General features: G+C 43.7%; 1 protein-coding gene across 1 annotated transcript in view; it reads left to right on the top strand.

Moving 5' to 3' along the window:
- Positions 1-13034, top strand: part of Kdr (kinase insert domain receptor) — a 43085-nt gene that overhangs the window by 15162 nt on the left and 14889 nt on the right. Inside the window, exons 11-21 of the mRNA XM_034509074.2 lie at positions 569-680; positions 1525-1633; positions 2469-2810; positions 4301-4447; positions 5165-5296; positions 7922-8028; positions 8472-8607; positions 8961-9065; positions 10497-10610; positions 11123-11211; positions 11816-11969. Of these exons, the coding sequence (XP_034364965.1) occupies positions 569-680; positions 1525-1633; positions 2469-2810; positions 4301-4447; positions 5165-5296; positions 7922-8028; positions 8472-8607; positions 8961-9065; positions 10497-10610; positions 11123-11211; positions 11816-11969 (1547 nt within the window). The remainder of the gene's footprint in view (positions 1-568; positions 681-1524; positions 1634-2468; positions 2811-4300; positions 4448-5164; positions 5297-7921; positions 8029-8471; positions 8608-8960; positions 9066-10496; positions 10611-11122; positions 11212-11815; positions 11970-13034) is intronic.

Raw genomic sequence — 13034 nt, 5'->3', positions numbered from 1 at the left:
ATCTCTCAGAGGAAGTGCTGGTGGATGGGAGGCAATGATAAACCTAGCCCAGGCCTCAAGAGTCTCAGGCCCGGCTTATCAAGGTCTACCACAAGTGCAGACATCCTTAGGGAAAACAACAAGCCACCACCTTCAACCTACCACCCCAAGCATTCCACTTCCTGTTGTTGTTTTTGAAATAGCAAACCCTAGTTTCTTCCTCAGCTGCTGGCCATTTCCTAAACAAAAGCCACAGTCGCTCCCAGAGAGATGATTTTAAGAAGCCCCAGTGGCTTCCAAGTTTCCTTACCTTCCTTTGAACTTAGTGAGCTTGATTGTCTTGTCGATCCAATTTATGAATGAAGACTTGTTCCCAGAATAGCTGCTTCCCTCCTGTATCCTCGGGCAGCTACCTTGGACCTTTGCACTGTTGTTGGCATCTATTTTTAATTGGCGCCGAGTTCTGCGAAGTGTTAGCCTGTGTCGAGAGTTATCACTAAGAACGTGATAACCACAGGCTGACCCTTTCCAGTACTACTGAATCAGCAAGGAGTCAATCTTGACATGCTGTGTTTTCTCCCTCTTACAGTCAAACAAACCCATTTGCTTGTAAGGAATGGAGACACGTGGAGGATTTCCAGGGGGGAAATAAGATTGAAGTCACCAAGAACCAATATGCCCTAATTGAAGGAAAAAACAAGGTGAGCTTCCGCTTTCTGATTTAGAATCTCTCTCTAATTCTCACTTCTGAACAGAAGGCGGTACAATAACATGCAAAGATATTTTGGAGGTTAATAATCAGTCTGTGTGATGTCATCCATTACAGCCAAGTTGCAGAGTCAACCTAGGTAGATCAAGAAAGTGTGAGTTTCACACTCACACACACACTCAGTCTTAAAGAGGAACAAATTTATGCCATTTGCAGAAAGATGAGGTCATCATGTTTATCAGGATAAGATGGACTTAGTAATACAAATATGATTTTCTTACACATGAGTCAAAATTTAAAAAGACATGAAGGTAGAGAAGACGTTGGGAAGAGGAGAGGGATCTTTTGGACTGTGGAGTGGCAAAGACAGAATGATTGGGAGTGGATGTAGTCTAAGTATATTATATGCATGTATAAAGTGGCATAGTAAAGCCTGCTATTTTGTTCAATCACTATCTACTAATTTAAAAGGAGAAGGGAAAAAAACCCACAGTACCTACAGCAGTTTATGGAAGAGAAACGAAGCGTACAATGCCATTCAGTGTATACACCTGTTGAAAAGTAATTCTGATTCTATGCACATGAAAAAGGAAAAGTGTGAGTTATGTTCATTAAAGTGAATCCTTGAGGATTTCCAAGGCATTTTTGCATCCCATGTGTAGCTGCCTGGTTAGAACTGTTTACCTTTGAGGGTGGGCAGTGTGTACCTTGAATGGCAAAGGCAGTTCTTAGCAGCTGTGGGGGCTGATGGATGGATGGTCAGTCTGTGTGCGTGCATGCATGCTTGCACATGTTCAGCCTGCACTGCTCATGGCTTGGGTCTTCTACGTTCACAGACTGTAAGTACTCTGGTCATCCAAGCTGCCAACGTGTCAGCATTGTACAAATGTGAAGCCGTCAACAAAGCGGGACGAGGCGAGAGAATCATCTCTTTCCATGTGATCAGTGAGTAGACCTGTTTGGAGGGTGGGGAGGGGGGACCCTCAGGAAGTGGGTGCTGATAAACTGGGAGGTCTTCTGCTGTCTTTGGGATTTGAGCAACTGGTGCGGTGTATAGATAGGAGTTGAGGGTAACCAGTTAAAGCTACTCACATAGCCCCTGGGTTTGTGTGAGAGTTCGTGTGCCTCACTGGCCAGAGAAGGTTTCTACTTGTGTTTTAAGCCTCAAGTTCCATGTTGTGTGTGGCTTGTCTTGCTCACCCGAGTTAGTGTGATTCATGACTTACTTGGGTTCATGACGTTATCTGTGCGTTTGTGATAGAATAGAGCACCAGGGCTGAGGCTTCTGGGAGTACAAGGAAATCACTGGCCCTCTGCCTTCCAAAAGTCCAGAATTTGTCTCTGCAGCCTAGTTTTATGGGTGAACTTGAGCTGATTGTATGGGCTCAAATATTTTCATCTGAGCTAACTACTTGTAATAAATGTAGTTTTCGCATCATGTATTAATAAGAAGACATTGTTAAAGATTCCATGTGATGATTAAATGCCCTGCTTTGGTCTTTTTATTTTTGTTTTGTTTCATTTTGTTTTGTTGTTTTTTTTTTCAACTTGGAAACCATATCCAGAAGTCAAAGTCAAATGCAGTAAATACTTGGGGAAAATTAATTTCACATTTATAAATCATATATTTTGTGAAATGAATTGTCTAGTCTGGCTCTGCCTTTGTAGTAATGGCTGGGGACTGCAAGAGCTGTCTCTTAGTTCATCATAGCGGCAAGAAGACAATGGTGTCATGCACCAACTTAAGTCATTATCTGCTAACTATGGCTTTACATTTCAGGGGGTCCTGAAATTACTGTGCAACCTGCTTCCCAGCCAACTGAGCAGGAGGATGTGTCTCTGTTGTGCACTGCAGACAGAAATACATTTGAGAACCTCACGTGGTACAAGCTTGGCTCACAGGCAACCTTGGTCCACACGGGCGAGTCACTCACACCAGTTTGCAAGAACTTGGATGCTCTTTGGAAACTGAATGGCACCATGTTTTCTAACAGCACAAATGACATCTTGGTTGTGGCATTTCAGAATGCCTCCCTGCAGGACCAAGGCGACTATGTCTGCTCTGCTCAAGACAAGAAGACCAAGAAAAGACATTGCCTGGTCAAGCATCTCATCATCCTAGGTAGGGAGGCATCCCTGGGTGATGGAGTTGCAGTGCCTTAAATGCAGTGTGTTTGAATGCTGTCAAGCATCTCATCATCCTAGGTAGGGAGGCATCCCTGGGTGATGGAGTTGCAGTGCCTTAAATGCAGTGTGTTTGAGTGCTGTGTGTATAGTACAAGCCTCTGGGAGCTTTTGTAGTAGGCTGGCACACTCCTGGAAGCAGAGCAAAGCTAACAGTGATGAGGGGATATGTTACAATTAGAAGATAGCTTGGCTCTTTCTAGCCTTTTTGATGACATCACTGCTAGTATCTATGAGGGATTAGCTTGAACCAGGGAACTTACCGTGGCATCTTTCAGTTGATTAAAGTTAGCACATTTGTGTAATACTATTAGCAAAGAGAGGGACAGAAGCTCGAAGTGATGATCTCAAAGGAGAGGATGAGACCACAGGCAAATCCTGGGTGATCATACTATTGTGAGGTCTCCAGTTTCCGAGGATACAAATCAGTCTCTGCTTGCTTACTGCTGTAATTTTAGTCATAGAACACACTGGCACATACAAGGTGGTCAATGGGATATCTGCTTCATGAACAGTGTGATGAGAGTCTGCGTTGAAGATCTAGAGTATATGGAAGGGGTGCCATACTCATTGCCTGTACTTCTATGGTATCCTGTGTGGTCTTCGGTAGGTGAAGTTCAGTGAGAGAAGTTTGTGATTAGAAAAAAGCGTTCACATTACTGTGGGGATGCTCACCATGTCTTGTCTAACTTCGTACTTTGCACAAAGCCTAGCCTCTGAGGGGATCTGGTGAGTTTAGGGGGTGTCTCTTTGTGCTGTTTCCTTCCATTTTCTCCTTTTCTTAGGATATTATCGTTTGGTTTGTTTGTGTTTTAGTGGAAACCACACTGGACTTTTAGGCCCATCAGATTCTACTATTATCTCAACCATTTACTTAGTTATAGGGACTTGGGTAAGGTGCTTAAACCCCTGGACTGCAATCGCATTACATAATAATAAGCCTAATGGCCTGGCTCTCAGTAAATATTAGAAATGATATAATGTTATCCAAAGTTATGTAAGTCACTCCTTACATAATTGTGCTGAAGTTTTGCCTTTCCTAAGGGAAAACATGAATTTTACTCTTAGTGGCTACAACTTTCCAGAGAAGAAGTTATTCAATAGGGTAAGCCTTGTGGGATTGGAGGGGATAAAGCCTTTAACCTGAAAAAAACAATCCCCAAAGATTCCCAAGTATGGTGTGATTTGCAAGTGGGGTGGCTAGTGTGAATATTTAAAGTCTTCAGTGTCTGTCTGACATGTCCTTTCTCATTTGTTGGACTTCACTCATCCAACAGAGTTGCTGTTGTCAAGTTCTGGGTTGTTTAGCTTGCTTTATTAATGGGCTTACTGCTTGTGAGGTTTAGAACCGTTCAGTAGTTACAAGACATGAAAGTGGTTCTAAGAGTTGGAACCATGGGCTCTACGGTTTTCTTTTCATGTACACAGAGCGCATGGCGCCCATGATCACCGGAAATCTGGAGAATCAAACGACAACCATCGGCGAGACCATTGAAGTTACATGCCCAGCATCTGGAAACCCTACTCCACACATTACATGGTTCAAAGACAATGAGACCCTTGTAGAAGATTCAGGTGATTGGAACTTGTCTATTTCTCTGGTTGTAGGATTTTTTTCAAGGATGCTGTGTAAGACTGTGATTGCTTCTTGGTTTGTTTCAAAGTAGACAGAAAGCAGTATTTAGGGAACTAGAAAAACAGCTCAGTGAAATGTTTGCCACACAAGCTTGAGCAATGACTGCATTCTCATTCCTAGAACCCATGTAGAAAGAAAGCTAGACTCAGCATCCTTCTGTAATCCCAGTACTAAGGGACAGGGTCAGGGGATGGGAGGGCAAATGCATCCTTGGGGCTCATTTGACAGTCTAGCTGGATTATCAGGCTCCAGATTCAGAGAGAGAGAGAGAGAGAGAGAGAGAGAGAGAGAGAGAGAGAGAGAGAGAGAGAGACACTGTCTCAAAAGAATAAGGCAGAAAGCAATAAAGAAGACACCTCACATTGACCTCTGGCCTCTATACACAAGCATGCCCTCCCCCACCTGAACACACAAGGAGGTACGTGGGTCCAGGGTCTGGCTCATTTCAGAGTCAGAAGCAGCAGCTATTTGGAGTCCTGTTGAGTTTGCATGGAGAGCCCGTGGGAGCCCAGTCAGTTGTCAGCCCTGTATTCTTCTTTCTAGTTGGATAATGCTCCGAGATGAAGGGAAGCAATTATTATTTTTTTTTTAAATGGCCTGGACAAAGCACAGATCATGCCATCAGAGGTAAAGCAAGAATTTCCTTCTTCCTTTAGGCATTGTACTGAGAGATGGGAACCGGAATCTGACTATCCGCAGGGTGAGGAAGGAGGACGGGGGCCTCTACACCTGCCAGGCCTGCAATGTTCTTGGCTGTGCAAGAGCAGAGACAGTCTTCATAATAGAAGGTCAGTGTGATGTCCTAGGCTCATCAGATGGTTTCTGGCACTTAGATCGTATTGTACATAGCCCAAAATACTTTGAGTAGGATGCCATGTGGGTGACTCATGGTGACACTCGTGGTGGTTAAGTGTCTCATATCTAAAATGTTAATTTAAGTGTTACACAAGTATACATAGCCTGAAGGTAATTTTACATAATATTTTCAGTGTACCTACCTTTTTTTGACTGGGAAATGTCTCAAGAAATAAGGGGTGTATACTCAGAAAGTTTCAGATCTTATTCATCTGTGAGTTCTGAGTTAGGGTTTCTCCATGAGTTTTTCATAATCTGTCTTCGATGGGTATACATCCTTTTAACCAGAAAGCAAAATTAGCACGTGCTTCAGCCTGTACCATATTTTCTGTCCACGTAGTTCTCACTGTGAGAAAACTGTTAGCCATGAGTGATAAGTACCCTTCTGTTCCCAATTCTCACTTTGTTTGAATGGTTGACTTATAGAAATGACACTTCAATATCTACTAGGGGGGAAAAGATTTGATGTTGGACATTGCTATTCAGTTAATGACAAGGGTCAAGGGTTCAGGAATTTCCTCAGAGCAGAGGCAAGATTCATAAACAATAGATGATTAATAGGTGATTACTTTTATGATGTGAAAAATTGGGGCTTATAATTGAAATATGAAAGGAAACTTCTTTCCCTTTACTCTCTCTCTCTCTCTCTCTCTCTCTCTCTCTCTCTCTCTTTCTCTCTCTCTCTGTGTGTGTGTGTGTACGATCGATCAATGTGAAATCCAACATTTGTTTTTCTGTCAGTATTCTGTGACAGAACATTTCATCTTAAGAAGAACATTCTGGGTCTTGTTTTTGTAGCCCACTAAGGGACCAATGCAACTCTATTGTGTGAGTGAAGGAGTGGTGTGCAAGGGGATGATGAGGGTGGTTAGAGAGGTAGGTTTGACAGAACTCTAACCTCTCAAAGTCTAGATGTTGGTCCCTTTAATCTGTCAGACTCACGGCGAATACTTCATCTAGAGCCACTAGCATGTTCTCAAATCTGTAAGATTGTTAGGATTCCACAAACCGCAGCTGCAAATGAAGATGCCAGAGGGCATGGTAGTTCTGTCACTACCAAAGGGGTTCATGGCTTAGTGCTAACCCCAGGGAGGATGCACCCGCCAATTCTCTCTGGTACTCTGCCTCCACCCATTAGCCATCTGCATTAGGTTACCATGTCTAAGTGGGCAAGATATATCTAAGTGGCATAGATATTATGTAGACTTACCTGGAGACGGGAGAGCGAGAGTGAGGGGCAGGGAGAGTGGGTGAACATTGAATGCGTCTACAGAAGCTCAGCTCTTGGATGTTGATATGAGGATATTCACACATAAACTGATTGAGACCGTGGAATCTTCAACCTCTCTTCTGTCTCTTACATGAGTAGGTCTTTAAACCTTTACATACAGATAGAACCATTACTTCTCTGGGAGCACCAGAGAAACCAAATCCACTTACAGATGCACTCAGAGCTCGGCTCCCAACTGGTAACTCTTATTTTGCCAACTAATTAATTGCTTGTCTTCTGGCTTCTGGGCCATCTCCATCCCCCCAGCTTGAGGCTCACTTTGACTCTCACTGTGTGAGTGGAGACACTGAGCCCCCAAGTGATAATTGTTGTCTCTTAATCACCTGGTGCTAATCATTTGGCACTGAGAGCCTTCTGCCTGTATCTCTCCACGTGGAATGAGTTCTGGAGAGGAGCCCACAGCCTCACTGGCCTAGCCTTTCCCCTGCTCCCTCCACACATAGTGCCTTTATCTTCGCACGCTCTCTCTCTCTCCCCCTCTCTCTCTCCTGTGTGTCTCTCTCTGTCTCTCTTTCTGACTCTCTCCCTCCATCCTTCCCTTCCCTGTCTTCCTCTCTCCCTCTCTCTTCCCCTCTTTCAGGCTTCTGCTACATACAGACAGAATAGAGTATTGGTCAGCTCAATTCGGACAGATTCAGTATAACCTTTGAACAGCCCACTGGCTTCCTGTGCCTCACAAACAAGTAGCTTAATCTTTCACATCTTATTTCTTCATCTGAAAACTGAAGGTTACTGAGAAAGTAAAGAAGGGCAATGTATTTAAAGTGAGCAGCACATAACAGGTATGCAGTCACAAGTAGCTGTCTGGGCAAAGAGCTATACTTACCTCCTTGTGTAGTTTCCTCAACAATCAGTTTTCCAGTGCAACACAAATGAAGATATTGACTATCAACACAAAACCAGACTTTCGGACCCACATATAGAAGTACTTTTTCTCCTCAAAGAATTCTCTCACCAAACACACACACACACGTGTGTGTGTGTGTGTGTGTGTGTGTGTATGTATGTATGTATATTAAGACATTTAAACACCTGTGGATCACTGAGAATTTTATTGCTGGATGGTTTCATGAGCAGTGTGTTTCTGCTGTTCCTTAAGAATGCTGTGAACTCCATCCGGCTTAAGGAGCTTGTGGCTATTGGTCCCTAGGAGTCTTGAGAGTGGGTGACATGAGGTCCTGCCTTTTCTCCTTTCATGTCGTCTTTCGTCACCTTCTACCACAGGATATGGGTTTCCAGCTGTTGATCACTCAAACGTGTCTTCCAGGTGCCCAGGAAAAAACCAACTTGGAAGTCATTATTCTCGTGGGCACGGCAGTGATTGCCATGTTCTTCTGGCTCCTTCTTGTCATTGTCCTACGGACCGTTAAGCGGGTAACAACATAATTTCCCTCCTGTCCCCTGTGTCTTGGATTTTGTGACTAATGGAAGCTGACTGGGCTTCTTTCAGCGGCTTCTTCCCATTGTTATTGGCTCAATGGGCACATTTTTACCTCAATACAATAACATTCTTGTCCATTTTCTTTGGGTGGACTGTGGGCATTAATTGATGGAAGCCACCATCAATTCAACCAGAGGGGTGAAAGGTTTGGACTGTCCACTGTAATTAAGATTTAGGAACCTTATTCTGAACTCATTTTGGAAACTGAAGTGGCACTAAACACAGGATTATAATAGGACCACTCTCAAACTCCACGAGTTTCATTGGAAAATGAGATTATCATGAATGAGGCCCTTATTAAACAACAATATGTATACAAAACAACAACCAAACAGGATGCCGTGTGTGTGAGACTGAAAGGGTTTTTGCTTTCCAGGCCAATGAAGGGGAACTGAAGACAGGCTACTTGTCTATTGTCATGGATCCAGATGAACTGCCCTTGGATGAGCGCTGTGAACGCTTGCCTTATGATGCCAGCAAGTGGGAATTCCCCAGGGACCGGCTGAAACTAGGTGAGTTGTCAGCTGGTATTAACTTGATATTGGTTTTACCAGCTTTATCTGTCTGTTCAGACAATGACAAGAATAGTCTATTTAGACGATATATTCTGATTTATAAATATTAATTTTATCTCTTGACTTTGGGTAATCATCCATTTAGCTTTCTAGTAGTAAGGAGCCTGCCTGAACAACCATCCAAAGCAGGGCATTTGGAAAGCAAAGGGAAAAGCCAGAACAAAGGAGTAAAGTGGCCTGTGGGTCTAAATGGGATATACCAGCATCTTGACCAATTGGAATCTTCCTATGGTCTTTTGACACTGTAACAATCAAAGTGTATTTTGTAATGCCACTGTCATTGGTTCTAGGAAAACCTCTTGGCCGAGGTGCCTTTGGCCAAGTGATAGAGGCAGATGCCTTTGGAATTGACAAGACAGCAACTTGCAAAACAGTGGCCGTCAAGATGTTGAAAGGTAAAAAGGAAAATGACATCATTATGTTTCTCTCTGTGTTTTGTTCCTCATTAAACATAAGGCTTGCATCAGTGGCTGTTTTCATAGGTAGGCTTTAGGCCCCTGGCTTATATTGCTTTTGCACAAATTGAAAACAGTTTTCTCCTTTGGAGCTTCATGACCTCAAAACAAGGGCGCACTTGCACAATTCCATTTAGTGATCCTGGTTACATGGAGGAGGGGCCCTATCTGGTTCTAATAAATTGTTCCTCAGTGTATTATTATGTGAGCTGATTATAAACACTTCAGAAATGAGGAGAGGAGTTTGCTATCAGTAAAAATAGCAGACCGCAAAACCATCATATTCTCTAGAATTAGAAAATGAAGCCAACAGGCTTCATTTATGAAGATACTTTGCAAGGTAAGATTGGCTATGGGAACAGAAAGGGACGTGGGTGTTCTTTTAGAAGTCAGCATCTTTTCATAGTAATGGAGCCGCAGTTTTGACACTCTGACAAGGGCAGGCAACATAGGTAAATCTGCTCCACTTGTGACAGCTTCCACGGAGGGAGATGCTGCTGCTCTCACCCTTTGCCAGTAGGTCTTGTGCCTTCCAAAGTTCTCTGTCTCCATTTGTAGTTTCTATCTAGAGGCTAAAGATGGGGGAGGAGGGAAGGTATCATTAGGCCCCGAGGTGGGAACCATGTCTGTCTGTGAGAGGGAAGTATAGCCATCCATACAGCTTCAATGCAGTCCTAGCCCTGTTAGGCTCGTGTGCAAACAGCCTTGCTGTGTGCCGCTCTTTGTTACGTTACATATTTGGTACAAATCAATTGGAATATTAATATGAAAATGAGCAAATTTACCATGTTCATGAGAGAGAGAGAGAGAGAGAGAGAGAGAGAGAGAGAGAGAGGATATCCATGCCACACTGTATGTATGGTAATCAGAGGATAACTCGTAGGACTTGGTTCTCTCCTTCCACCATGTAGGTCCCAAGGTTTGAACTTGGTTGTTAGGTTTGGTGGCAAGTGCCTTTACCTACCCAGCCAACTCAATGGTCCCTAGATCTGAGAATATTTAATGTATGGGATTGCTTTCCTATGAGGAAGCATTGAAATGTCCTACACAGCCTACTAAACCTGAAATAGAAAAACAGAGATCTGTATAGAACAAGACTCTGGATGTGAATCCATTGCAGATATGTTCACGACTTTACAGGAAGCTTCTCCCTAGGGTCCTTTAAACACCAGTCATTCAGAGTTTGCTTCAAGTAAGCTTTGACCTCTAATTAGGAATCAACTTGCCACTTGACTTACAAGACACATGGTTGCTCTCTCAGCTAGCCATAGCTGTGCGTCACAGGGAGAGTGAGTTGCGCAGATAAATGCAGCCATCATCCTGTGGCCATGGGCACATGTAATAGTTCTCATCTGTATTCTGACTTTGTAGAAGGAGCAACGCACAGTGAGCACCGAGCCCTCATGTCTGAACTCAAGATCCTCATCCACATTGGCCACCATCTCAATGTGGTGAACCTCCTAGGTGCCTGCACCAAGCCGGGAGGTGAGTGACTGCCCCTGGCTCTGCTTGTCTGAGTGTGACTCTGTTAGTCTCTGAAGGAAGCAAAGCTTTGCAGGCTCCGGAATGTGCTATATCTCACGGAAATGTGGCAGGCACTGTCATCAAATAATTCCACAGAGTCCTTTGAATTAAAGAATGGTCTCATTATGGGGATATAGTCTGCTACTTGGGTAGTAAGTGTTAGATTAGAAAAATGAACATCCTCAAACCTTGAAAGGAGAGACTCTCAAGTCATCTCCATCTCCTCCCACCCCACAGCCATCTCAGCTGATTGCCTAAGGTTTTGATTGCATGTATAGAACTGTCTTTTTGAAAAGAAATAGTTTCAACAGGAGGGGGGTTGGCATTGTATGACTTCTACAGCCCTGTTCTAATGAAAGTTTTAGGCAGCCGCCTTCTAGTGCAATTTTTGAGCATATGAGTATGCTGGGCACATAGTGAGAACTGTTCGTGAAATACATTTTTCCTTTCTCAACACGCTCTGTCATTTGCAGGGCCTCTCATGGTGATTGTGGAATTCTGCAAGTTTGGAAACCTATCTACTTACTTACGGGGCAAGAGAAATGAATTTGTTCCCTATAAGGTAGGCTGTCTTCTACCTGAGCATTGATCGTGTAAAGCAGAGGGAAAAAAAAAACCTCAGAGTGGTATGCGTGTGTCTTTAGTTAAAATTCTTTGCATATTTCATTGGTTGTCTTAACTTCCTCTTTTATCTTCTAGGGATTGTATGCTTCTAATATTTTATTTATTAGGATCTTTAATGTTTTATTTTTAGGACTTTAATCTCTTGACCCATTATGGTAGTGCTAGATTTAGTTAAGGAAAGGGTGGATTAGAGCGAGCATGAACTTTGGAGTACAGTATGTCTTCTCAGCCCCTCCCCCCCCAGCTGTATGTGGCCCTATGGAGGGCAAATCCCTCTGTAAAGAGGACACTAATGGCAGTGTGTCTGAATAGTCCTGGACATGAAGCACTTACCACAGGATGCTGTAGAAGGAGTTCAGCATTATAGAAGGAATGCAGTTAAAACTTGTCTCTCCTCCCTGCTCCATCCACCCAACTTAACTCCTAGACTGTAGAATCCTAGCATTGTTTGTTTTTTTAATAATTTTAATTGTTTGTAACCTTGCAAAGCACTAGAGACCCATTTGGTATTCAAGGAATTTGCACGTTTCCCTCTTTTCCAGAGCAAAGGGGCACGCTTCCGCCCGGGGAAAGACTACGTTGGGGAGCTCTCTGTGGATCTGAAACGACGCTTGGACAGTATCACCAGCAGCCAGAGCTCTGCCAGCTCAGGCTTTGTTGAGGAGAAATCACTCAGTGACGTAGAGGAAGAAGAAGGTACCTGCTTTGCTGCCCGCGCCTGACACACACTCTTGTAGGAAGCGATGATGACAAGATACACAAAAATGGGGGAAAGCTTCCTGTTTGAAAGAAATCTGAATTCTTAGGCAGTATCCAGGCAAGCTTAACTAAAGCCTGAAATCCCTAAATAGACAGAGAACCCCACTGGGAGGCAAAGCAGGGTTATCCTGAGGAGCCTAGGTAACTTGGTAGGCTAACCCGTCACTAGTAAACAAATCAATATTCTGGTTCAATCCTGGATCAGAATGTATTGGCAGTAGAGGTTCAATGCTATGTTCTAGAAGGGGAAGGGAGATTTCTAGTGCTTGGCCAGCCTAGGTTGTCATGCGTGGTTCAGACCTAGTAGGTAGTGTGACTTAGCAGCACACAGAGACCCCTTCAATTCTCTCTACCTGACCTTCTCCAAGATGGGTTAAGACACATCTGTTGTTTTCTCTACCCTCCAGCTTGCTTCTCACAATCTCCCTTCCAACCATGCTTTAGACCTGTCTCCCTCGGCTGTTGTGATCTTAATGGTGTTTTAGTGCTACTGATGGGTAGGGCTGGCCCTCAGCCTCTCCTCCCATACTTTAGTCAGCTCTTGAACACACTCACTGTATATCCGCTTTACTCAGGAGCAGACCCAACTGTATAGACAAAGAACTGGGGACACCTGGTGTCTGGTGCTCTTAGGGGTGTGAGTGTAGACAAACCGCCCTCATTTTTGTTTCTCCTGCCATAAGCCCACCAATGGAACTTAATCTAACATTTTTTAGAAGCTGTGTAGGCAGCTGGTGGCTAGGTCTTTGGCTAGAGGGGCATGGCAAAGTTGTCTAGGCCTTATGTCATGAGGTCTACAATCAAGTGGGTCCTATACCCTCTTGCTCACAAATGGTAGCCAGCAAGCTGGAAACCCAAGGAATTAAAAAGGGCTGTGGTATAAATGACTTGGAATTGCAGGCCTAGACTTTACCTCGATTTCTTTACTTGGAAAATGAAAAGGTCTTCAGTCTTCCTCAGGAGCCCTTTAGACCTCGCCCAAGGAAGAAATCTCAGCCTTAT

This window comes from Arvicanthis niloticus, chromosome 7 (assembly GCF_011762505.2).
Source record: "Arvicanthis niloticus isolate mArvNil1 chromosome 7, mArvNil1.pat.X, whole genome shotgun sequence".
In the NCBI taxonomy this organism is placed as follows: domain Eukaryota; kingdom Metazoa; phylum Chordata; class Mammalia; order Rodentia; family Muridae; genus Arvicanthis; species Arvicanthis niloticus.
The sequence above is the reverse complement of the archived record's forward strand: the minus strand, read 5'-3'. Positions and strand labels throughout refer to the sequence as shown.